At 32.3% G+C, this 27763-nt stretch overlaps 2 protein-coding genes across 3 annotated transcripts; one reads left to right on the plus strand and one right to left on the minus strand.

Moving 5' to 3' along the window:
- Nucleotides 1–5677: 5677 nt before the first annotated feature.
- LOC115882717 (transcription elongation factor B polypeptide 3) lies at nucleotides 5678–25327 on the minus strand. Of its 2 annotated transcripts, XM_030900940.1 has the most exons (10): nucleotides 24938–25327; nucleotides 24776–24878; nucleotides 24584–24718; nucleotides 23213–24522; nucleotides 22879–23057; nucleotides 20682–20773; nucleotides 19449–19594; nucleotides 17744–17944; nucleotides 9915–10047; nucleotides 5678–6156 (listed from the first exon to the last, which is right to left on the minus strand). In XM_030900940.1, the coding sequence occupies exons 1-10, from the start codon at nucleotides 25025–25027 to the stop codon at nucleotides 6056–6058; spliced, it is 2490 nt and encodes an 829-aa protein (XP_030756800.1). In that variant the 5' UTR covers nucleotides 25028–25327; the 3' UTR covers nucleotides 5678–6055. The 2 variants fall into 2 exon arrangements, with proteins under 2 accessions (XP_030756800.1, XP_030756801.1); XM_030900941.1 differs by lacking the exons at nucleotides 5678–6156; nucleotides 9915–10047 and adding an exon at nucleotides 12876–13041.
- An 801-nt stretch (nucleotides 25328–26128) lies between these two features.
- On the plus strand, nucleotides 26129–26994 carry LOC115882737 (peptidyl-prolyl cis-trans isomerase-like 3). The gene is made up of 4 exons (XM_030900962.1): nucleotides 26129–26268; nucleotides 26326–26562; nucleotides 26629–26747; nucleotides 26808–26994. Exons 1-4 carry the CDS (start codon nucleotides 26266–26268, stop codon nucleotides 26932–26934), a joined length of 486 nt encoding a protein of 161 aa, XP_030756822.1. The 5' UTR covers nucleotides 26129–26265; the 3' UTR covers nucleotides 26935–26994.
- The last annotated feature ends 769 nt before the right edge of the window (nucleotides 26995–27763 follow it).

A 27763-nucleotide genomic window follows, 5' to 3' on the forward strand; every position in this document is an offset into this window, starting at 1 on the left:
ATTACAGTAAATCATTTTCAATACAAATTCTGGTGCCACTGCGTTTGACATTGTTTTTGGAACTAAGGTATCCGTTTTTTTACTCCATCCACATTCTGTTGCCTCTTTTCCGTTATTTAGCCAATACAATAACCATTTATAAATAGGTCCTATAATAATATGATTTTCAGCTGCGTTAGTTGTTGGAGGTATGGTAGCTAAATCAAAATGTTTACTATAAGTACCTACCTGACGAGATGGAAGGGCTTTATATTTAAAATACCTCTACTGATCTAAATCTTTTGCTAGCCTATGTCGACCATATAATGAAAATAAGAATGTATTTCCAGCTTCGACTAGCTCAGATTTTTGTGCTGCAGGATCTAAAAAAAACGGATGTAATTTGTCGCAGATGAGGATCTTTTTGCAACGCTTTGAAAGTCGCCAGTTTACATTACATTTTATTTTTTTCTTCCAACCTGTAACCTAATTTTTCAAACTGTCACTGTATTTTTAAAAACAAGTTGTTTACAAAATGGTAACAAAAAGACCTTGGTTTAAGTGCAAATAGCCCCGACCGGAACAAGGTGGAGGCTGCTTTCGCACATTATTAGTACACATGTATTTAGTAAAGGATAGCTTTTACAATTTTTGTTAATTTTGAAATATTATTAACCCACCAATAAAAAATATTTCTTGAAAATGTCACAAGGATTGTATTTCAGTTGAATTGATACTAAATATCCATGTTATTTGTTAACAAGCTTAAAAAATTAGTAATTTGCATTTCGGTGATTCCTTTTAAAAATTGCTCTATTTTCAAAAAAAAATTGTACGTCACTGCGTTAGGATAATAAACTATTCTTTATTGATTCTGATAGAGTTTTTTATTCTCTTTAATTTTTACCTCTTGAAGTTTTTCGCTATAACAAACCGTTTTCGAGTTATTTACATTTTTTCCCAAAAAATACCAAAAGATGGCGGCCGATTTTTTTTTGATGACGCACACATCGGACAAATGGGGACTTTTAGTATGTTAATAAGGGTTACTAAGGCTAACTATTTTCAATGGTCGCAGCTTTCTAAAAATTTTTGATTTCAACATGGTGAATGTCATAACTGCACTGGGGTAAGTGGCCGACGCACAGTGGGGCAGCGAGCCCGAAAAGATACCGAAAAATCTAATTTTATTTCATATCTAATAAAACTGCTTCTAAATGCTTTCTTAAGTCGTAAAATATTATTTTGTCAAAAGATTTAAAAGATTTTAATATAGCACGAGACATCAGCCGAGGTATGTCATAAGCTAATGCATTTTATACAAGCAAATAATAAATTTATTTAACTTTTAAACGTTTTAAAGTCCTTAAAGCCCTAACCCAAGCTTATTAGTAAAGTGAAAAGTAACGTATAAAGTAATCTATTGCAAACTAAATAATAATAAACATGTAAAAATCTTCTTCAATGTTTCTAGGGCGAAACTTAACGTCTGATATTAAAAAGTACCTTAAATTAAAAAATAATATCCTAACCTAACGAGTCTTTTGAAATCTGAGATATTGTTTTCATGTGCGATTCCTTGATAATATGTGCCCAAATAAAACTTACAAAGCAAATAGAAACCTGCCCATACAGTAGATAGACTAACAGACATACATACATACTTTATCCAGCCAAAAAACTGTGCTAATTATTGTCAGAATCGGAATCAGTTTCTTTATTTAGTGCGTTATAACTAAAATCTGGGGGTAACAGCATGGACAAAGCTTCGTTAGAAAAATGTTTCTTTGATAATTTAGGCGGTTTCCTCAATCCAGTAATCAGTGGGTCTGATGATAAGAGCAGTCTTTTCAAAACATCTTCGTTATTTGCTTTTCGGGATGTTTTTCTCGCGAACTTTGATCGATATTGTTTTAGGTCTTTATTTCGGCTTTCGGCCGCTTCTTCTGATAACTGACCAACCGGAACAAGGCCACTCTTAATTATATCCGCTCCATGTAATAAAATTAAGTGTACTGTAGGTGTCATGCAGTACCATGAAAATTTTTCTGTTAAGAGCCTTGCTGTTTCTAGAGCATAATTTCTGAAGTTTTCAATATTGATACTATGGTAGCTAGAAATCACCTCCAAAATAACACTGAATCTTTTTATTACATCGATATCAATTCGTGTGATCTTGCAGGTAATTTCCGCATTTTCGAAGAAACATCTAGCCGTGTTTCCGTCATTACTACTGCCATAGCCTTGTTTTGGTTGGTCTATGATTAAACCAAGATGTGACTTGAATTCCTGTTGAATCCTTTTCTTATTTTCGGCAATTAGTAATTTTTCGTCCTGACTTCTGGATCTCCAAACTTTTACCGGTAATTTATACGCAAGACTCAAAAAAAACTCAAAACAGCGAATACGAGCGTGTAAAACTGGAAGTGAAAAATTATATAAAGTTGAGTCACATTTCTTTGCAAGTATCAAGTTTAAATCATTAAAGTCTTTTTGGGTATATTGGCAAATGTAACACCTTTGAGTGCTTTTGTTGTTGGTTAACGCATTTCTCACCTTTCCATCAATCATAGCTAACAACAAGATGAATCGCACATATAAAACAAATTCTCGGATTTCAAAAGTCAACCCATCGATATTTTTTAATTCAGTTTCTATACGGCTCTGTTCTTGTTTGCACACTTCTGTTGATTCGCGCACAAACTGAATCCTGATTGGTCGGCAGTAGCGCGGAGATGATGGAGATAGATTTTGCCAAATTATTTTGTGAGGGTCTTCCGATTCAGGATTTCCAAGAACCAGTTTAAGTGGAACCAGCCAGGTAACGAAAGCACTCGAATCAGAGTCCTCAAGGTTATCAAATTTTAGTTTGTAATTTTGTTGGCCAGAAGTGCCATCAAACCCCCATTTACATACAAGAAACGCATTTTTAAGTTCTTCTGGACCAAACCTATCTAAGACGTCTTCTTGAAGAGTAATAATTCTTTCCGTTGTGTGCTTTAGTAGAGATTCAAGTGAAACTTCTGCGGAAGTGGATGTTACATTAATGGTATTTGGATAGCATGAATTTTTCGCTTTTTGTACTACTTTGTACGAAGGAAATTTAAGTTTATCTTTTTCTCTAATAAGATTATATTGACTTCTTGACAAGCCCGCTTCTACAAGAACCGAAAGTGCCTCATTTGGTGACAATTGGATGATGTGATTTTCCTTTGTTTTTTTCAAGGCGTTTAGGTACTGTGATGCCATAGTCGGATTTGACGATATTTCTCTTATTAACTTAGATGCTTCTAGATGTCCGGCTTTTCTAAGCTCCATTTGGGCAGCATAGCATATTGCTTCAACTGTGTTTTCATTGCGTATATTTGTAGTTTTTTGACGCTTGGTACTTTCAGAGCATTCTTGAAAACTTGTTTTCGGACGTCCTATTTTTGGAATAACAAATTTCGGAAAAACCATTTTGATATCAAGCCAATCCCTGTTTGTTCGAATGAACATTTTTTCATTTCTACCTGACTTCTGCCATTTTTGTCTGTAGGAGAACATAAATTTTGATATTCTCATAGCAATATTGGGAAATCTGTCTGCTGGGCAATTTGTAATTTGTTTTATGTGTTCCTTTAAAAACTGGCATTGTCGATCTATTTTGGATGATGAGCATTCTTTGGTTTTTTTCCACAAATCACTGTGGCTTATTTCAATAGTTAAAACTAAAAAAAAAAAAAATTGGTCAAGTGCGAGTAGGACTCGCGCACGAAGGATTCCGTACCATTCATTATCTATACATTAGACACTATATTATTATAAACTTTTTTTCCGATTTAACTGAAATTTTGAATGCGCGTATAACTAATTTAAAAAAAAAATTAAGAAACACATTACTAAAAATTGTATTAATCAATAATAAATATGTAAAAAGTAAAAATAAATATGTAAAAATATGTAAAAATTAAAAAAAAAGATTAAAAAAGTTTCCATGACTAGGATTCGAACCTACGGCTCCAACGTCATAGCAGCGTAAAGTCCTAACGCTTTAAACCACGCGGCCACCGAGGACTTGAAAGATCCTATGTAAAATTCTTACTTAAAAGATAATGTTTAGTGGAAGTACTTTTTTATTTATAAACATTTATTTAATTCTGTTTTTAGTATTTGTTCTTATAGCGGCAACATAGATACATTACCTGTAAAAATTTCAACTGTCTAGCTATAACGGTTCATAAGATAGACCTTTGTGACAGACGGACGGACAGCGAAGTCTTAGTAATAGGGCTCCCGTTTTTATACCCTTTGGGTAGGGAACCCTAAAAATGATATGTAAAAATTATATGGCAAAATAATATGTTATGCTGGGTCCTTTGTGACAGACGGACGGACAGCGAAGTCTTAGTAATAGGGTTCCCGTTTTTATACCCTTTGGGCAGGGAACCCTAAAAATGATATGTAAAAATTATATGGCAAAATAATATGTTATGCTGGGTCCTATTTCTATGTATTCAAATTTCAAATTTATAATTTTCTAGTTAATCAGCACAAAACAGCAGTAAGTTTTAGTACCAAATTAAAGGTAAGAGCTTGTATATTAAGAATTAATTAAAGTGCTTGGGGAATACAAAGGTATCATTAACTTTTTGGACCGATAAATCAACAACTTTAAATTGTTTTGCAACATTTGTTCACTTTTAACTGTAACCTAATTATTTCGCTCAAGCTAAAAACGTATCCAAAAACATTTTCTATAGAAATAATCTACACTTACCGGAGTTAGTGTTAGCCATTTAAATTTTAATTTTATTATATTTCGTTATAAAGAAATACCACTTTGAAATTGAGCAATATTTTCATTAAAAAATATTAATTATTACGTTTGGATTATTGTCAACTTTGACAAGCTGCAGCAGGTGTCCTACTGGAGATGCTGATCCATGGCTGGCATGATCAAATAAAGAGAAGAATTTTGCATAGTTTACGAGTATTTTTTTTGCTTAAATCTCATATTTCAATTTTCGACTTTCCGGTAACATTTATGGGTCTAGGCCCCTCTGTGCGACGCACGGTGAGTTTTAAAACGGAACACCCTGTATATTATTGCATTTTTGTCCCTGGCCACGACACTACAGCCAAAGTGTCAATTGGGATTCCTAGCAACTGACTAGGAGCCTCCCCACCAACGACAAGGTCTTGCATATCTTAGGGGTAGATGTCATAATAAAATAACACTTCTAATAAAATATTCTTATTATTTACAAATATATGTACAATAGTCATAAAAGTAACAATTTAAAATAAATATTCCCATAAAATTGATTCAAAAATTTACTTACAAAGAGGACATGAGAACTACAAATTTAAACCATCAAAATAAAATAACCGCAATATAAAGATAAAAACGACACAAAATAAAATCTACACATAAAAAGATTTGTACTATTACAAAGACACGATGTATACAGGGTGTCTCGCTGTCCCTGTACCAATGGAATACCTCATTTTTATACAAACTTATAAGTCTGATTTTTTGAAGGCAACAAATATAGTCTGTTGCATCGCCGATGTATTATATTAATTTATATTAAAAATCTTAAGTGTAAGTAGTACTAGACAAGTACAACATTCAGTTTAACTGAAGCTATTTTACCTAGTAGTATTAGTTTTACTTAGTAGAAAACCAGTGTCTTCAATGGTTGCTTAGTAAAAATTATTTTTTTTTAAAAAAGTTCCGATTTTTGCTATATCTCCGAAACTAAAATTTCATAAAAAATCAAAGTATGTCTACAAATTCATTTGACAACTCTGTATTTTTTAAGAGTTTTGCATATTGTTACGAAACTAATAAACTAAGGTATTTCATTGGAGGCGACAGTGGTACTGAGACGCCCGGTATATCTGTAATTCCAGTACTAAAATAACTTAATATTGGTTGTGCGTGATAAAAACTCCAGTTTATATTAAGTTGTAAATAAAATATGGGAAACTTTAACATTAAAATAAGTTAAGAAAAATAAAATTAAGACCATATACAAGCAAGTTGTCATAGAGGAATTCATTCAATTGGTACTAAACTAACAGTTCTGAACTATCTACGTCCAAAGCGAGTACCTTTCAAAAAGGATAACGTTTTGGCCATGAGCGGAGCCTTCTTCGGTTTTAAGTGGGAACTATGACTATGATTATTACCTGGAAATAAAAGTAAACGTAAGTATAATAATAATCATATGATATAAAAAATAAAATTAAAAAATGCCAACAACAAAAACCAAATATTTTATAGTACTAGGAGAGCTTATGCTGCAGCTTATGAAAATTTTACTCAAGCACGGCATAATAAAGCTCGATTTTCATGCAACCGTTGTACGACGATACGATGATCTTTCGATATTAATTTTATTGGTTGAATTTAAAGACTTCGATTGGTTAGACAATTACGTAGTTTTTAAATTTATTGCATTTTCATGCCTCCGTTCATCGGATATACGATTTGCTTGTTATTGGTGACATTTTATATTTTCATTTCCATAACGATTTCGCTGTTTTACTTATAGTCTACTATAAGAGGTAGCAACGTTTTTGAGAGAAAATTTTAAGAAAGCTGGTTCTTTAATATATCTTTTGTTATGCTCTCCTGAACAGAGTGCGGTCCGTCTGGCTGTCGGGAGACGTCCCGTTCACTACTGCGCATCATATCTGTATTCAACATCTGTTCACTACTGCGCATCACAAATTCGCCCTGCAGTAGGATTTTGTAAGCTCCGTAGCAAGAAATTTCCTGTCTAGCCTATGCTATTATCCTTGTTTATATATTCTTAAAATTGTTCAACCGACTAGACAAAATGTGCTGCCAACTGGAGGACAAATCGTGAACCTTTCGGGGCGGAGTCAAAAATATCGATTATTTTCGTTATTTTCCTCAGAGTAATGTAATAATATAGCCCAGGGTTTCTGCGAACTTTAATAGTGATCAGCTGATTAAGAAATTTAAACGAAACTTTTATTTTATTGTAAATTGTGGATTATTTTTGCCTGTTATTTTAAGAATTCTAAACCGTATTAACAAAGAAATTATTATTTCGATATGTTGGTACATTATTTATAATAATTTATGATAATGCTAATTGTTATTAATTAATATTTAAAAAAAGTTACATACCTATTTTAATTTGATTTAATGCAGGTTTATAAAAGAATCATTTCATTCTTAGATTATTTTATTCTAAATTAAGTGCTTTACGAATTTTACGATATTTTTTTTTTGGAAACATAAAACTTTTTACATTCTTGATGCCAGCTAATTGGTATGGTATTATTGGTATGGAAATTAGCCAAGAAAGAAAAGAATTGGCTATAACTTGTAATTTTTCGAAAAAACATATTATACCTACCTATATCGCTGAAAAGCTTAAAAAATGGCGCTTTTTATGAAGTCATGGCCCACTATGGTTTCCATTTAAAAAAAAAACATAACGTTTTTTGTCAACATTTAACGTGTTTGTGTCATATATGTCAAAAATGACAGGCTTTAGAAAAAAAAACAGAAAACACAAACTCATTAGGTATGTGATTATCTACAACTTTTATGGGAAACTTTTTGTCTAAAATACCGTATGATCGAATAAAAACGGCGTCAGCGATGGCTATGAAATGACGATCGATGATATTTCCCATATAATTTTACATATAAACATTTCATAGACATCGTTGACGCCGTTTTTATTCGATCATACGGTAGATTATAATGGAATTAGAGACAAAAGTTTTAAAATAGCCAAAACTTGTTTTTTTCGAAATATCTAGTAAGCCTTGAACTTCTCCGAAAAAATCCGAAAGGCGCATATTTATGACCCCACAAAACTGCAATTCTTTCCCCATTTAACCGACTCTCTATCTCCAGTCTCCAGTAGTTTCCGAGATACCCATAGAGAACATCGTAGGAAACTCACCCTGTGTAGTATTTAGAAAGTAACTATTATTATTATTTGACTAGATTAATTTGATTAATAAGACTCGATTAATTTAATTTAAAATAAATTTGATCAGATTTGTTTTCGTATATTCTACTACCAGAAAACCAAAATTGTATGATAATGCACTTTTAAACGAAGTTGAAGGAAGATATAGTGTATCTATCACAAATCACAATACTTAATAGAATTACTACAATTAGCAGAAAAACAAAAAGAAAAAATACCCAAATACCTTCACCTACTACTCATCTAGAAAATAAACTAATATAATCTCTTATAAAAACACTACACAATTACTTCTTGTATTCTACACTGAAAAAATTATCAAACTTACTAATTAATCAAACAAAAAGAAAAAATAACCAAATTATCCCTTCACCTACTACTTAACTACAAAATAATAAACTATAAAAACACTACTAAGCTATTTGTGGTATTCTACACTAAACATTATAATTAAACTTAATAAAATTAATCTAATTTTACACTACAACCACTACAAAGAAATAAGAACATTTTTTAAAACTAGAAGAAACAGAACTTCGATAACAAAAAATATTTTTCTGTAGTAAAAGACCGTGAAATACGCCCCGCCATCTGGTGCTTTACATCCATAAACGTCTTAGGTTGAGCTACTTTAAAAATCCATATATAAAAAAGGCTATTATATACGATCGATGAGTCACTAGACAGGAGAAATGGTTACAGAATCGGGCCTCTGTATTTTAGGAACTAAGGAGGTTAGGACAAACATATGTGTAGCATAATTAGTTTCATAAAAAAGTAGCAAAGTAATGGGAAAATCCCACCAATGATCTCTACTCATAAACGAGAAATCCCATAAACCACACGAAAATGGGATACCCTGTACATATGTGATGACCAGTAGTGAACCGAGTAGTCTACCGGCAGCCAGACGGCCCGCACTTCGGTCAAGAGAACACAGGAGAGCATAGCAAAAGATATATTAAAGAACCAGCTTTCTTAAAATTCTCGTTTTCCCAACGTTGCTAGCTCTTGTACTATTATATTTTAATTAAGGTTAGATTAAATTTGTCCAAAAATGTGTCAAGACGTCCGTTATCGTAAGATCTTTCTCCGTTGACGGGCTGGAGTAAAAAAAATACGGATGAAAAGTGGCGCGAAAACGCTATGACCAATCAGAGAGCCGTTGGACCAGCGTATCAACGGATGCATGAAAATCAAGCTTTAAGCGTGGCATATGAAAATGGAAGACTCACAAAGTTCCAAAAAAAAGTCACCTGGACAGTTTGTATATGTTGGGTTAAATCAAATTAGTGGTTATGGTTAGTCTAATTTTAATGCATGTCTATGTATCTACAGACTTTATAAATCTCTCCAAAAAATCCTTTATGGGTATTTCGTTACTGCACTGCAAGAAAATACTGCTTGTCAGAAGTTATGTTTACAGTTATACAAATTTGCCTAACAAAGAAAAAAAAAATGCAATATCTTTTGTCCAATGTCCATTTTTTCTTTGTTAGGCAAATTTGTATAACCGTAAACATAACTTCTGACAAGCAGTATTTTCTTGCAGTGCAGTGGCGAAATACCCATAAAGGATTTTTTTAGAGAGATGAATCCGCCACATAGGTATAGACATTTTTTAGACTTTATAAGTGTCTAACCTACTTTAAACGCAGTTAACTTTTCTGCTATCTCACTTCTATTAAGTAAATTTACTTTAGCAGCATTTAAAGGAACAAAGTAACTATAAATAATTCATAGTTACTTATAAAGTTATATCAACAATTATTATTGTTGATATAATAAAATTAAAAAAAAAATAAAATTTCATATTCTTTTATTAATCTGAGTTTAGCACGGCCCTGTTTTTACTGATTTGCCAAGTTTACTATTCCTCGACCTATTTTAATAAAACTATTAGATCATGTTTCACCATATTGGGTAAAGTTACGCGAGAAGAACTATACTTATTACTATATAACTTACTTCTTTCAACCGCCACTCTTCCAGGATTAGGAACAGACATCTTTCCAGCCTCTCCGGATTTGGCAAGTTGGCTCAGTCTTTCTGTAGGCGTAGTTGATGGTTTCCTAATATCTATAGACGTACCATTCTTAGCCTGCAATGAAATATTGGAATATTTCACAAACTGATATATTTTTTTTACACTTGTTTCCTTCTCGTAACTATGGAATATACTTGGTTTATTGCTACCCTGTATCTAATGATCTTAACACTTTACTAATCTTACTAACTTAACTAATCTTAGTAGGTGCGTAAACAAACTGTTGAGATTAAAAGATATTATTGACGAGAATAGAAATAGTTGACCAGAATCTTAATAGTAACAAACAAGAGATTGTATATTTAAATTATTTAAAAGCAATGAGTATATTTTTACCATATACAGAGTTGGTCACCATAGAAGCGTGGCCTGGATTTTAACGTGTAAGACAGTGATTGAGACAACTTAATGAAAAATCAAATGTATTAAAAAGAGATAAAAGTTGGGTTGATACGTTTCTTCTATGCGGTATTGCCCGATTTTGTATCAAAATTTTAAACCGCCCCCAAGTAGGCATTTACCAAAATATGCTGCATCTAGAGTTGGATCTTTAACTAGTTACTCATTTTGCTATAGCTGTAATAGACACACAGCGTGTAGCCAGTGACATGGTGACACTGCGCAGTTTTAAAATGAAGCTTTACACCTTAAAATATGATTACTAGCACTATTTCTGAACCATAATCTGAACAAACCGATAAGTATTTATTTTTACGGCATTTGTAAAAAGCGACTAAGATACTTCTAAAGAAAGTAATTAAAAAAAGCAAGAGTAATGTTTATATAAAATATATAAAACAGCCCCAGAGTTTCCCATTGGCAAAGGAGTACGACAGGGAGACGCGATATCCCAAAGCTGTTTACGGCAATATTAGAAGAAATCTTCCGGCAACTGGACTGGACCAACAAAGGATTAAAAATAGATGGAGAATAAATATCTCAACCATCTAAGATTCGCTGATGACATACTCTTAATTGCCAATAGTCCTGAAGAACTACAAGCATAAATTAATGAACTAAATAAAGCCAACGAATTAGTGGAAAGAAAAGACATTCTAATAAATAAGACTGGAAATAGTAGAAGAATATATATAAACTCACCGGCACAAAAAACCGGCCACTAAAAACTAGACCCAATTTCAAAGTTGGATTTCTAGCGAATAACTCATTAGATTTTGATGATTTTTTTTTAAATGTAAATTAATTCCTTTTTAACGGATGCTACGTCAGAAATTTTTATTCCGAATTTATTTTGAGCATATACAGGGCACAACAATAAGACGAAGTTTTTTGCCCGAACTTTGTAACACCCTGTAGGGTGCAGCAGCGGTAGTAGCTATTGCTAAATTAAATCACATTGTAGCCTCATCTTTTGTGAGGATTTTGATTTTTTCACCACATTTGAAATCACCACATTATCTCTTTTTGTATTGGAGATATGCTGTTTTAAAATGAACGTCTCAGAAAAATGCTTCACAGGCAGAAAGTTTTATGTGTAAATAATCAAGGCGACATAGGCGAAAACAGATTTATGAGTATTTGCAATATGAAAAAAGCGGTTGTCAAATTAAAAAATGCTGTAACGGATGTTGCTCGTATTGTGGCTTTAATTGACGATGGCCGAAGTTAACGTTATGTCTCCGATACCCTGAGTATATTTCGAACAACAGTCCAGGGTGCCTGGAATCAGTATATGGAAACGAGAAATTTCACCAGGTGAGTGGATACTAGATATTAGTCCCTTAAAAATTTTTTACCTTTTTTTTTAATTTTCATGTTTTAGTTAGTTTTCAGGTTAAACTTACATACGTTCTGATGTTTGATTTGTTTTTAAAGCTTTTTCGAGGCGTTTGTTTTAAAGCAGCGCATCTCCAATACAAACAGAGATAATGTCGTGATTAAAAAAAAACAAAATGCTTACAAAAGATTAGGCTACAATGTGATTCGATTTAGCAATAGCTACTACAGCTGCTGCACCCTACAGGGTGTTAAAATTTAGGCAAAACGCTTCGTCTTATTGTTGTGCCCTGTATATGCTTAAAATAAATTCGGAATAAAAATTGCTGACGTAGCATCCGTTAAGAAAGGATTAATTTACAATTAAAAAACAAAATCATCAAAATCTAGTAAATGGTTCGCAAGAAATCCAACTTTGAAATTGGGACTAGTTTTTAGTGGCCGTTTTTTTTTGCCGGTGAGTGTATTTGGGATGACTAATACACAGCTCGAGATCTCTACCACACCAGAAATCAACAGAAGAATTAAGTTAGCATGGAGTACTTATGAAAGAAACTCAATCATATTCAAATCTAGAATACTATCTAAGGAATGCTATCTAAAGAAGAAAACATTCGACCAATGTGTACTACCAGTCGTGACGTATGCATGCGTAACCTGGACACTTAAAACGGACATCATAAGGAAACTGCAGGTCGCACAATGCTCAATGGAACGAAATATGCTGGGAATAACCAAGAGAGACCGTAGAATAGCGTGGATATGGCAAAAGACCCAGGTAAGATGTCATTCACAAAGTCAAATCCCTCAAATGGCAATGGGTAAGGTACCTGGCAAGAAGAGCTGAGAACAGATGGACCACAAAAATTACCCACGTATGGTACCCATGAGTAATTAAGAGACGTAGAAGAAGACCGAATATGAGATGAGACCATAAGACTAAGAGGGTACCTAAATATGTGAGGGAGGCTACACCATAATCGGAAATGTTTGAATAAGCTGAAAATGATGTATGGAAATTATTTTTTATCATATTTTTTAACCAAACAGTATTTTGAAGCAAAAAACTACTACAACAAAAACAACTAATTGAACTGTATATATTAAAAAACTGTATTTAACAATAAAGTTTATACATGAGTAAATATAGATGTATAAAAAACAAAATACAAAACTATTTATGAAAACGACACCTTGGTTGTTACATGTTCTGATCAAAATGGCATTTGCTTGCTTTGTCCGTTTTTGTGGAGGGAATTTTTAAGCCAACAGTAGGTTTCTCTTAATTTGCCTTCTTCTTCGTCTAAGTAGCTATAAAACGACAATAAACATGTCTATAAATTGTCTTACTTATTTCTAAAGTAAGAATGAAAACTACGTCACGGTAGGAGTAGAAATAACATTTTAATTTAAGTTATACTATAGGTTACTTCTGGTTCATATTTTGGAATAATTGTTTAAAATAAATATAATATAGAGTGAGACTCCTACCTCTTTCGATGTCCTCTAAAAAACATAAACTAGAAAAAAAATCGAAAATATACGCCATGCTCTTTACACAATATAATAGGGTTCTGTTAATGATAATTCTGAACTCTTTCTACTTTCCCTTTATTAATTGCTTTAGTGTAGGTAAAAACTATTAATATTACCTGTTACTTGTAGTTCGTATATAAATAAGTACCCTGTTGTCAAACTTCAATGATCAAATGAAACCAGTTTAAGGTATTTATAGAGACTTATATTGTTCAAAGATTCAAATAGTTTATTGCTCTTTTATGGCATTATAGACCTTTTTCATACTCAAATAGATTAACAAAAGGTAATATAGATATCTCACACAGGACAATTCTAATTTATTGTGAAAAATAATGATGGAGGTATGGTAAAATGGAATTTTAAACCGCAGAAGTAGACATTTGATTAATGTTACAACTATGGGTTGAACAATTAATATTTCAAGAATTATTTTATAATTTTATTACAGTGGAAATTAATAACACATGCTGTGATCGCTTAATTCAATTTCATTCTCACCTCGCTGGTCTTTAACCAAATCTACCACGCGCAAAAACTGGCAACCCTGAATCTCTTTGTGTATCTAAGTCTGACTTATGTTATAACAGCCAGTTATGACAACTCATTAAAAGGACAATTATTATAATTTTAGAAATAACTTAAGGGTTAAAACATATTTTTCCATACAATGGTTCCTTATATAAAAAATCTGTTTACTGATAAATACATGACATTAATAACTGTTTTTGTTTGTAAAGTATGTCATTTCATTCATAGTGTGTAAGTCTGTCATATATTAGATGTCAGTCTGTCGAAATCTGTATGGTAATCGCAAAACAATTTCCGATGCATGTGATCAACTTTGAGTGACAAGCGATGGCGACAACGGTGTCAGATTGTGATGGATTTTGGAGACGAATCTTAATTTAAAAGTGACAAATAATATATTAATTATATCATTTTTTAAAGATTTTTACGTTTTATTTTTAATTCAATAACTAATATTTTAGTAATTAGTTAATAATAAATCAACTATAGCTTATTTTACTTATTACATATTGGCAAAAACTAGTCCACTATGAAGATTATTCTAAGAGTTATTATGGGTTATTTATTGATGTACATCTTACAATGCAATAAGTGGTAATAACAAGAGGGTGCTATTAATTCACAAACTAATAATCACAGAATTTAATAAAAACTAACTTAGAAATATCTTTGAAGGTGGTGTAATGTGCTTATCAAGCAAACTTACTTTTCTGACTGCAGTCAAGGGTAATAAAGGACCTTATTGTCACGTTCTCGTTCAAAATAGTTTATCAGGGAAGCTACAAGCTCTTTGCTTCGACTGTTTAAATGCTTCGGCATATTTTCAGCACACGATTTCAAGAAATGCAATACAAAAAGTCGAAAATTTAGTTGTTTGTGCTTACGTTAAAAAACGAGAATTACTCACAAAGATTCAACAACAACACAATATTATACAAAATAATGACTGACATTAGGATAATTGTCAACAAATAAACGACAACCTTGCTTAATACGGCGCAATGTGACCAACATAACGATAATAAAATTCGGTTTAAACTAATTTTTGCAGCTTTAATCTAAATAAAATATCTGTTACAATCATCTGCTCTATAAAGTAAAATGAAGAGCTGCTCGGTATCTTAAATTATACAACAAATTTAAACATTTTTGCTAAAATTTCATTTAGTCAGGTTTATAGACTTTAGTGTCAATGTCGATATGATTGATGACGTGCATCGGAAAATGTTTTGCGATTAAATATATGCTTTCACCAAATAGGGTACAGTAATTCCCCGCTTTACGCGATTTCGATGTTGCAGAAAAAACAGAATACATTTCAAAATATATAATTGCTTGAAATAAATATAAATATTATTAATAATTAATAAAATTTATTTATAACAAATGCCATTACGAGAAGTATGTCCTATGGTCTTAACTGTAGCTCCTTTGCAAAAATACGTAATAATAATAATAATAAAGATTAATACATACAGTGTGTCCCACTTAAGATGGATACAAGCCAATATCTTGATTGTTTGTTGAGCGATCTTTTTCATTTTTGGCAGGAGGCTGTATGGCTATAAGACGTACATTTTGCCCAGGGTAAGAAATGCGATACTTCATAGACGTACGTTTTATACTGGTGGACGTACGTTCGTTCATGGACGTATGTTCTATACTAATGGGGTTTGATATTTTTCGAGTCAAGAGTAAACTACCCTTAGGACAGTATTTATTTCAAATCTGATAAATTATATTGAATCCTCCTTACCTAAGATACTTAAGTTCCAATTTTGATAAATATTGATACAGGGTGTGTCATTAAAATAAGACATTTTTATTTTTATTATTATTTTTTTAAGTACTTACGACGCCACTGGATAAACAACTGGTTTATTATCAATAACCAATTCTAACCAATTATCAATTAATAATCGTCTTTTTATGGTGGTTTGGTCGAAGATGTTGACTTTTAGTTCGTTATAGTTTTATAAATCTTTGTTTAGAGTATATTTTCAAAGTTAACAGTGATTGTTTTAAATATCAAACTCTTTAGATTTTTTAAAATATTCCTCAATAAAACGAATAAAAATCATATTTCAGATTCCATTGAAAACTGGGGTTTTAAATTATTTTGTAACTCATTTTATTCATTTGCATTAGCAAACTTAAAAAACAATTTTTTAATGTAAACAAAATAGATTGAAAATATTTAGTTTTTTTGTATCGTGTCTTAATTATTATGGAAGCTATCTGAAAACTTAAATCGCTTATTAATTGATAATTGGTTATAATTGGTTATTGACAATAAACCTGCTGTTTATCCAGTGGCGTCATAAGTACTTAAAAAATGATAATAAAAATAAAAATGTCTTATTTTAATGACGCACCCTGTATCAATATTTATCAAAATTAGAACTCAAGTATCTTCTTAGGTAGGAGGATTCAATATAATTTATCAGATTTGAAATAAATACTGTCCTAATGGTAGTTTTAGAATTTTTTAGAGAATTTAGAATGAGTGGGAGGGGGGTTAATCACTTCGACCTTACAGATCCATTGTGTCCCCCTTTCTTGAATCATAACTCATCATACAGTCCCAGGGCTTTGACAAAAGCCAGTATCTGGGACGGTTTTATAGAGGGTAGTTCTCCATCTCCAATATCAGTCGTACCAAAATTTATGGCACGAATGGTTGTCGTCTCGGCGCACTCAGTGATGAGGTGTACTGGTGTTTCACCATCTTCCCCACAGAATCTGCATTCGCCGTTTCTTCTTAGTTTCAATCTACTGGTGTTCATTGAGGAGACAGTGTCCTGTTAAAAACCCCGTGACAATCCGAAGATTGTTCTTACTCAGACCCAGGAAGATCTGTGATTTTTCTTGATCATAAGCCCTCAGAAACTTCTTCGAGTGTCTTAGACCATTGGAAAATTTCCATTCCAGGTTGCGGATGGAATCTTCCAAGTTCTTGAGTTCCGCCTTGAGTTGGTTACCACTTGGAAAGCAGAACGGTTCTGGTTCAGTTAGTGGAGTGTTCGCTGCTTTCCTAGCTAGATTATTTGCTTTTTCATTGCCTTCTATCCCTTGGTGAGCAGGCACCCAGTGTAGGAGGACTTTGTTTTCTTTGCCTAATTTATTCAGCTTCTCTATGCATTCTTTGACCAATTTCGAATTGATTGATACTGAGTTGATCGCCTTTAACGCTGCTTGACTATCAGATAAGATGGCTATTTCTTGTTTCCGATAGTTCCTATCTAAGATAAGTTGTACGCATCTCTCGATAGCGTAGATTTCTGCCTGTAGGATACTAGGGTAAGTGCCCATTGGTTCGGAGTAATTAGCTCTCGGCCCAAACACTCCGATCCCTGTTCCCGTATTGGTTTTGGAAGCATCAGTATACCAATTTATGGTATGGTCTTTTAACTGCTGGGCAAGCGTTTCGCTCTTCCAATCCTTCTTATTGCTCAATACTACATTGACATGTTTGTCAAAGTTGTACGTTCTTGGCATATCGTCCACTGGGAGTTGCAGGAGTGGTATTTCCTTTTTGAGGGTGTTCCAGGCCCCTGATCTGACAATTCTCCCAGTACTAATTCCGTTAGTGACCATTCTAATCATTCTCGCATTGGCATATCTACCAATGACAATGTGCAGTGGAGAGTAAGGGTAGTTTACTCTTGACTCGAAAAATATCAAACCCCCATTAAAATGTACGTCTATGAGGTATCGCATTTCTTACCCTGGGCAAAATGTACGTCTTATAGCCATACAGCCTCTTGCCAAAAATGAAAAAGATCGCTCAACAAACAATCAAGATATTGGCTTGTATCCATCTTAAGTGGGACACCCTGTATATGTATACATATTGGAACCCAGTTAAATGCGATTTCCGCTATATATTATATCTACCGAGTAAAGCGAAGAATTACTGTATAGGTACTTAAATTACTGTTCTTACCTGTCTTCTAGCTATGTTTCTGGGTGGTTTAGCCACACTGTCTACGTAAGCTAGCTTGGTCGTCCTGACAGGAATGCACTTGTCCTGCGCCTGTTTAATGTTAGCTGTCAAAGCTTTCAGTTTGGCCTCCCGTTCATCCAAGCATCTCATGTACATTTCGCGCCATGATTCCAATTCTTCCCGTTTTTTATTTCTAAATTCCTGTTAAAGAGAATTCATTAAATTAGGTTTTATCTTTCGTAACCGGAAAAATGGTAATAATGTTTAAAATATAAAATAATGAACTATTACTTTTTTAATTTATATACAGGGCGATCCGAACTGAATTCCGGAAATTTAGGCAGCATATTCTTCAGATAAGTAAAAAAGTTCGTATAAATGCATGTCCTAAAATGCTTAGTTTCGGAGATACAGGGTGTAGAAGTTTCATTTTTATTTTGATTTTTTCCAAATAATATGAAAGTAATGTCAATATTTGGATGAAAATTGGTGTTTGGGAGTTTTTTGACACGAGAAATTTGATTTTGATGTCAATATAACTCCTATTGAGTAGATAGTTATTTGACTGAAATTATAAATTTCGGAACTTTTTATTTTTTTAAATTAATCATAAATTTTCGTTCGAAAAAATTATGATAAAACAGTTTCTGTTAAACTTTTGATATAAAATCATTTCAGATTTATGATTTCAGTCTAATAACTATTTAGTTAACATGTTTAATTGATGTCAATGATGACAGGTATTGATAATTTCGATTCCAAATTTCTGGAGACCCATTACTTGTAGCGATTTTTACCAAGAGACCTTTTTTACGTAAAAGACATCGTAAATGTATATTTTTTACTCAGTAGTTTTATAAAGGTACGAACGAAAAGTTATTAGTCTTCAAACCAGTTAAAAATATGTAGGTTGCGCCCTCTACAGGTAGGAGTCATATTGACATCAAAATCAAATTTCTCATGTCAAAAACCTCCCAAACACCAATTTTCATCAAAATATTGACGTTACTTCAGAAATTATTTGGAAAAAATCGAAAAAAAAAACTTCTACACCCTGTATCTTCGAAACTAAGCATTTAAGGACATACATTTATACAAACTTTTTTACTTATTTTTATCTGCAGAATATGCTGCCGAAGTTTCCGGAATACAGTTCGGACCACCCTGTATATAATTTTGGCGAGGTGAATCTCTACAGTATGTTTCATAAAATAATGCATTCTTCATAAAAAATTTTGCTTGTGAAAATGGTTAATCACGTTTATATTTTTCCAAATTTCCATACTGTTTTAGAGAAAAAAAAATTAAAAAAAATAAGTCCTAAAAATCAAAAGGCGCTTCTATAATTCCAATTCCATTCTATTCTTTTCTAATCTCCTTCCTGCTATTTTTTTCATTAAACTGTATTTTCATGTTTTTTTTTTAATTTTAAAAGATTATTATTTATTAATAACAATTTTAGAACAAGCAAATTTTTTTTTATGAAGAATGCATTTTTCTCAAAATGTCAATAATAAAAAAGTTTTTCCTCTTGTAAAGACAATCCGCGGACATACTGTATAATGTCTAGTATGCCGCTGATTTCCAGTTGACATCAGTTATATTACAAATAAGCTATAAGTGTGCCTGACGTGACATTTTAATTACGGAAGATAGGCTCAAAACCTAATTCAATACATATATTTTGGTCCACTGTATTCCTTACCTTTTGACAGTGAAGCAACCATAACTCATCGCTATCTTCTATCAAATAAGGATTGTGAAACTCCAGTTGGAAGAGCTGATCTGGAGTTCCTTTTTCCAGAATTGGTTTCAGGATGGAATAAGGGACACCTCCTGTATATTCCAAAGCTAAAAAAAAATATAAATTTAGCAAACTGTTCATTTAATAATTTAGTTACATTCAGGAAATATTCAGAATAGTGTATAATACCACAGATTATACAGATTATAAACTTTGTTTTTTCTTAATTGTTTTTCGTGGTTCCAATTTTCGGAATCGGGCACTAGTTAAGTTACTAGTTTGCGCACATAGCACGCCCACTTATGGTCTCTAAAATTATGCACAGCGCCTGACCGGACCAGTTATTAGAGAGATATCGGAAAACCGAATAGCGTCATGCAGTATTTACGCATACCTTATTTTGACAGTAGAGAGATATCGGTAAACTAAATAGCATCATCCAGTATTTACTACGATATGTGCGAGTCAATTTTTAACGGATAATTTACGGATCAATTACACCAAGCGCTATTTCTAAATAACGTTTAAAAATTGCTTAAATGGGCATGTGCGGGTATTTGACAACCGGAGCCGGCCAGCGGGATCTTTTATTTTAGGTTATGTTTGAATTGTTTTGAATTATTACTTTAGTTTTATTAGGTAATTTGATATTTAAGTAGCTGGGTTTAGTTTTAATTAAATAAATATGGCCCAAAATATGGATGCCACCTCTTCCAATATTAGAGAACCTACAAAAAGGTTTACAGCAGATGATGACTTAGCCCTTCTAAGAGAATTTGTTGTCCTAACCCACTGGCAGACGTTGAACAATAAAGCACTGGAAATAAGCACTTTAGCCCTTTAGTTTTAAAATACCTAGTAAACAAAACAATTTCAAAGTTTTAAATTCAAAGTTAGGTTAAGTTTAAGTAGCGAACAGAATTCTTTCCGATCCGATAACGATAAATGAAGAGAGTTAATACCGCCTCACGTAAAGGAAATAACACATGGCGTGATTAACGTCCATGTACGCTATTCGGTTTACCGATATCTCTCTATTACGCTGTTTATTGTTATTTTACGTCAGTTTATTTTTGCGCACAGGAAATTTTACTCGTTTACTCATCGTCATAAAAAACAATTTTCGTACCACGAATTAGGGATAAGATTTTTATCTGTATACATATAGTATACCTAATCAGCGATAATACTTACCATCTATGTTATCCTGAAGAATTCTAGTACACATATCAAATAGTGAAGGAACCTTTCCACAGCCAACCTTGTTGCCTGAGTAAACTTTGGTGCTAAAAAATAACAAAATTAAAGTTTAACAACTACAAAACTCTGTAAATTCATAGTGCTTTCTATTTAACTGAATTTATGCGATCTAAAGCACAACATACACGGTTTTGTCTAGTGCATATTTTGACGTCACGATTGTACTGTGTATGTACAGGGTGGGTCAAATTCGACGCTTTTAAATGGAAACATCCTTTTCTATAGGAGATAGGCGAAAACTAATATCGGTGTCTGGAGCTCAATTTTCATCAAACACATGATGGTGAAAACCGCACATCAATATCTTTTACCGTTTCGGAGTTACGGGGTGTTTTTCAAACATGTGCATTTTTAACAAATCGCTCTAACTTTTTTGCTATGGAAAATTTTGTATTTCTATGAAAACATTTCCAAAGCACCTTTTTACGTAGAATTTAATAGTTTAAGTATAATTTTTTTAAAATTAATAATTTAAGAGTTATCCACAGAAAAATTGATTTTTTATTTGGGAAACCCTCTATATTTTTAATTAACTGTAAAGAATTTAAAATTACCTTTCCAAAAGGTATAGCACACTTGATATTTTGTTATAATCCCCTTCGAAATACAGAATTTTTAAAAGTTCGCCACTTTTAACTAGTAGGCTTTGGACCCCTTATTGATGATATGCCCTTAATGGAACTCGAAAACATATTTTTCCAGCAAGACGACGCGACGCACCGCCTCTGAACGCTGAAGTTATCAGCAAATTTTTGCAGTCAATTTCAGGAATAATTGAATAGCCAACCAAGATCCCAGCCGTTGGCCGTCGAGGCCGCCTGACTTAGTGCCCATGGATCTAATCTTATGGATATATTTGCGGAAGAATAAAGGTTCCTTATTCTTCCGTATAATCTAGACAAGAATTAGAAATACTTAGCAGTTATGAGAGGCTATCTTTCACCTCTACTGAGTTAATGAATTCCGCGAGAAATATTCAAAAACTGCCCCGTCTGTCCATAACAGAAGACGGTCGATATGTCGAACACCTGTAGCAAAATCTCATGTCTTGGTTTGCTATTTATTTTTATTGTTATTAGATATAGTTTAAATGTGTTGATGTTGGTTAAATATATTTCAAATTGTTATAAAATTCTGCTTCTCTTATAACACATATTATTTTCGTTTTAATTGATGCTCACAGCTTGAATTTTTTGCATTATAGCCGGTGCCGTTCAAAGCCTAGTCATTTAAAGCAGGTAAATTTTTATATACTCTATCTCGAAGAGGAATCGAGCAAAATATCAAGTGTGTTATATTTTGATATTTTGTTTGATATTTTCGAATTATTGTCAACTTGTTTGAAATAAATATTTTTTCGTTTTATTTTTGGAAAGGTAATTTTAAATTCTTTTCAATAAACTAAAAATATACAGGGTCCCATATAAAAAATCAAATTTTCTGTTGATAATTCTTAAATTATTAATTTTAAAAAAATTATACTTAAACCATTAAATTCTACGTAAAAAGGTACTTTGGAAATGTTTTCATAAAAATACAAAATTTTCCATAGCGATTTATTAAAAATGCATATTTTTGAAAAATACCCCGTAACTCCGAAACGGTAACAGATATTGATATGCGGCTTTCACCATCATTTTTTTGACAAAAATTGAGCTCCAGACACCGATATTAGTTTTTGTCTATCTCCTATAGAAAAGGGTGTTTCCATTTAAAAGCGTCGAATTTGACCCACCCTGTACAGGGTGAGTCATTGATAAGACCATTATCTCATTTGTTTCGAGGTTTGTTAAGGCGCGTTCACACCACGCTGCGCCGCTCTGCGCGCAAAACATTTTTTTAACATGTACTCTTGGAGTGTATTTTTTTTAGCGCGCACAAAAGTATATATGTTACTTAATTAAAGTATATGTAAAAAAATGATTTGCGAGGCGCGGCGCGGAGGGGCGCAGCCGGTATGGACGCACCTTCAAGTTGCACAAAAAATCAAATGTAATGACTTAAAAAATTAAATATATTAACAAAGGTAGGTAGGTATATGATAGGTATGGCGATCTGGATCATGAAAATAAAACAAATAAATAACAGATAAAAAAAAATAAAACAAATCTAAATTTTGAATTGTACTTACCGCTGGTGCTTTGCTGAAATAACATGATTTAAAGCCTCATCTTGTGACAAAAATTTCTTAGGTTGAGTATCAATTGGGAAACTCACAGGTCTATAATTATTCGGTGTGATAGATGGTAGTAGACTGGAAATATTAATATCCAAGGGTTCCAAATTGGGTTCCTTCAGTAAGCTCAATTCCTAGAAACAATTTAATATTATCACAAAGATGGAATAATCCAAAATAAGAAATCTGCTCAGTTGTAAATAATGTAGTGCTTGTTAAATGCATTGCAAAGAACTTTTGACTGACAATTTTGTGATTATGAATGTTTTAAAATAAAAAAAAAACTTACCTCTGGTATTGGCACAGAACTACTACTACTACTACTACTTGTACTAGACTTGTTCTGCTTCTCCAATTTTTGGCTTTTATCTTCTTTGGTCTTCACTTTCTCCTGAACCACTAGAGTATCATTCGATTTCTTCTTAGACTTATACATACTGGGCTCTAACATTCCCAAAACATCTGCAAAGCTAGCGCCAGATTCAGAATCAATACCGTTTATCGACTTTACTGCTGATTTTTGCTGGGGTTTCAGTTTATTATTTTTATTATTACTAGTACTACCACCACTTTCTTTCTTGACATTTTTATCCTTCTTGTTATCTGCATTATCCTTTTCTTTTTTGTCTTTGCTCTTGCTACGTTCTGAAGAACTGTCTTTAGATTCTTTGGCTCTCTTCGAAGGAGAGCGTTCTGTAGACGATTCTCTTTCTCTTTTTTTCTCACTTTTATGATTTTTGTCAGATTTTGAGCTACTTTTCTTTGATTCACTAGTTTCACTTACTTTTGATTTGTGCCGTTCATTCTCAACATCATTTTTAGCTTTAGATTTTTCTTTTTCACTGCTTGTTGATTTACTACTACTAGATCTAGAACTCTCCTTTTTATCGTGATTATCCCTTTTGGATTTATCATCTTTAGTCTTAGTTCTGTCTTCAGATTTGCTAGATTTCTTAATTTCATTATCACTCTCTTTAACTTTTGGTGTTTTTCTGTCTTTTGACGTGGACTCACTTTTATGTTTATTGTTTTTGGACTCACTACTTTTTTCCCTCTTTTCTTTGGAACTCTTACTTTTATGTTTAGTATCACTATCCTCTGAATCAGAAGAATTATGCCTTTTCATATGTTTTTTATCACTGTGATGATGCGATGAAGACTTTTTAGATTTTCTTTCGACAGACGAGTCCTCTTCAGAACTTTCACTTTCACTGGACTCGGAGGAGGAGGAACTTTTTCTAGATCTGCTTTTTCTGGAAGCCGATTTCCTATCACTATTTGATTCATCACTGTCAGACTCACTATTACTATCACTGGAACTACTTTTGCGACTAGATTTGGATGATTTATGATGAGACTTATGACTTTTGGATTTGTGTTTTGTCTCTTCATCAGATGAAGAACTATCATCGCTTGAATGAGACCTTTTTGATTGATTCTTATGTCTCTCTTTACTTTTGCTTTCCTTCTCTTTATATTTACTATCTTTCTTTGATGGTGTTCTTTGATGTTTGTCAGTATCTTCCTCACTTTTTTCAGCTTCTTTTTCTAAATCACTACCTGTCTCGTTCTCACATATTTGTAAACTTTCCCCTGCATCTACAAACATACATTTTGTAATAAAAATCATTAAAAACTGTTAAATTAATGAATATCTAACCTTCATCATCAGGGGATTCTGCTTCATCATTGTCTGCTTCATTCTCTTTTTCTAACTCTTGTTCTGCCTCTTCTTCACCCTTTACCATTGATTTCCATTTATCAACCAATATTCTTGCATTTTCACCAACGGTGCCTAAAATTATGAAGTTTTTTATCTCCATAATTTATTGAAAATTAAACTATATTATACCTCCAACTTTTTTGAGGGCATTCACTGTCCTTCCAACGCCTGTCTCTTCCAAATGGCACACTTTTATTGGTAATCTCGATAGTTTATCAATCGCATGCAGCAACTAAAACAATTTATCATAATTTATAGCTAGGTATTATAACAGGAAATAGAGCTAAGTACCTTCTCAGAAGTTCCACTATTTGCATGTCTGTCTAGACTATCTTGATAGTGTTTGATGGCGTTTATTAATCGCTTTTCCGATTCACTCATATTTGAATATTAGCGACCTACTTTATATGTAAGAATTCTCCTTGTTTCATAAATATATATGAACCAGATGGATGCACAATTTATCCACTTCTACCACATAACAATTACTGAATATTACACGTAGCTAATAGATAACGTGCTATCTAATGAAACACAATATTCACACAAAGATGTTAACTTATAAAACGTTCACTTTTAAAATTCGACATTTAAGGGCATTTTTTAAATACGACTTGAACGAAAACTCGACTTCTATCAAATTCTATCAGCTGTAGTAACTACGACGACGACTGCGTGACAAATGGCATTTTCGGAAAACTTCAAATTTGACAAGAGGAAGATGGGAGCCACAGAGCAAAAGAGTGGAATGACTGGATAACAGTAGGGATGGGAATTCTACGTTAGTTTTAAGGCGACAGGTCAGGACTATATAAAATTATTATTTTTAAACTTACTGCAATAACTTTATTCGACTATTTTACACTCATATAAGTGTTAGTTGATATCAGGGGTGAGTAAAACGGTGCTTGAAATATATTTAAAATGAAAATACAAAAATAGATAATCGAAAAAAGTACTTAAATATTAAAATATAGGTTTTAAAAAGTGTCAATTTTCGTATATGTCTGGCTTGCTTATCGTTTTAGTTCTGTTACACATCATTAATCTCTTACTTTAATTACTGTATTTAGTTCTGTTCCACAATAATTATCTTCAACTCAACAGAAGGATTTATCTCAAACAAACAGAAGGATTTTTCTTGTCAGTTATAATAATATATGTAATAATATATACATAAAGTAATAAAGGAATCTTCAATTTAATGTCATTGGTATAAAGGGTAATATTTATAGACCATGTCAATTACAAAAATAAATATATTTTGGCGTAAATATTGATTTCAGCAAAAATATTAAAATGTTACACAATAAATAAATAATATTATTTAATTTGTTACATTAAAAAATTACGTAACAAATTATTAATTTGTTACATACCAGTTACATACCCATTCCTAACAACACCACAGAGAAATTTAGATATTAGAACATTAGAACTACTTCAACAAAACTAAAAATAGTTCAAATGTATCGGTAATGTTTTTCTAACCTTTATTATTTGATTTTGTTTTTAATTTATGGTTTTTACTTTGATTTTTAAAAAGATAAACGGGTAAAGCGATTTATTTATACATAAAATAAAGCTAAACAGGGAGCTAAATCAGGGTAAATTTGAAAATGGTAAATAATGGATTTATGTACTCTATTAGAGTTAATTTCTAAATATATTTTTTCCAGTCTGTTACGCTGCATACAGACGTCGGCAAAATCAAAATAGAGTTGTTTTGCGAAAGCTGCCCAAAAGCCTGCGAGAATTTTCTGGCCTTATGTGCCAGCGATTATTACAATGGAACATTGTTTCACAGAAACATCAAAGGGTTTATAGTACAGGTAGGAGATCCTACAGGAACAGGTAAAGGGGGAACATCAATTTGGGGAGATAAGTTCGAAGACGAGTTTAAAGAACAACTAAAGGTATCTTCTATTTTATTTGTTTTATGAAGCGTCGTCCATTTTAAAGTCTGAATTATTTGATTTAAGCATAATGTTAGAGGTATTGTTTCGATGGCAAATAACGGGCCAAATACGAATGGAAGCCAGTTTTTTATAACTTATGCTCCTCAGCCACATTTAGATTTAAAATACACTATATTTGGAAGGTGAGTCTTACTTTTTGTGTATTGTTAATTGTGCTTTTTGTTAATTGTCGGTGATTTTAGGGTTATAGATGGTTTAGAAACATTAGACGAATTAGAAAAACTTCCTGTAAATTCCAAAAACTACAAACCTTTGAATGAAACAAGAATAAACAGTGTAACGATACATGCCAATCCTTTAGCTGGTTAAGAATAATTAGGAGTTGAAATTAAATACTATTTTTGTAAATAAATACAGCCAATATACAGATTATTTATTGTTTTATTAAATTTTTCTTGTTTTTTTTCCTTGCGAACGTTCCATATAACGGGATAGAACTATATTAGTCTAAATTCCTACTAAAACCTATTGGTACCCTTTTTTTTAGAACAAGACATTTCAGCAAAGATATTTTTTAATGAATAAAGTATCCTACTGAGTCAATGTATACTTGTTACTATTTTTTTTTAGAATAAGGAAGCTTAAGACTTTTTCAAGACCTAAATCTATAATATACAGGGTGACACAATGTTCCTGGAAACTCCATATTCTTTAATTTTTTGAGATATTTACTTCAGTTATTTTTATAAGATATGCAGGCAATGCTAGGCGCATATTTTAAATTTTTTTTTTGTAGATATAAACAGGGCCTTTAATATACAGGATGGCCCATTATTGCGAGGAACTCCATATGAACTCGTCGATGTTGTCGAAGATATGAAAAAAATTATACAGATGTTATGTTGCATGGTTTATAATAGAGCATATTCTAAAAATATTTTGTTGTATACAGGGTGTCTCAAAAAGTTATGATAGAGTTTTAAGTTTTTTTTTAATTGCACCCCCTATTTTTCTGTATACAGGGTGGCGCACCTCATTCGCCTCGGTTGATTATACGAAAACAGAAAGATGTAGAAACAAAATATTTTAAGGGTATATGTGGGAAGGAAATGTGCATAATTTAAAATTATTTTGAAATGTACAGGGTGTGTCAAAACTAAGATCCATACCAAAGTTATATTTTTTCTTATGGAACACC

Source organism: Sitophilus oryzae, unplaced genomic scaffold (genome assembly GCF_002938485.1).
Source record: "Sitophilus oryzae breed Bouriz unplaced genomic scaffold, Soryzae_2.0 scaffold_179_pilon_pilon, whole genome shotgun sequence".
Lineage (NCBI taxonomy): Eukaryota > Metazoa > Arthropoda > Insecta > Coleoptera > Curculionidae > Sitophilus > Sitophilus oryzae.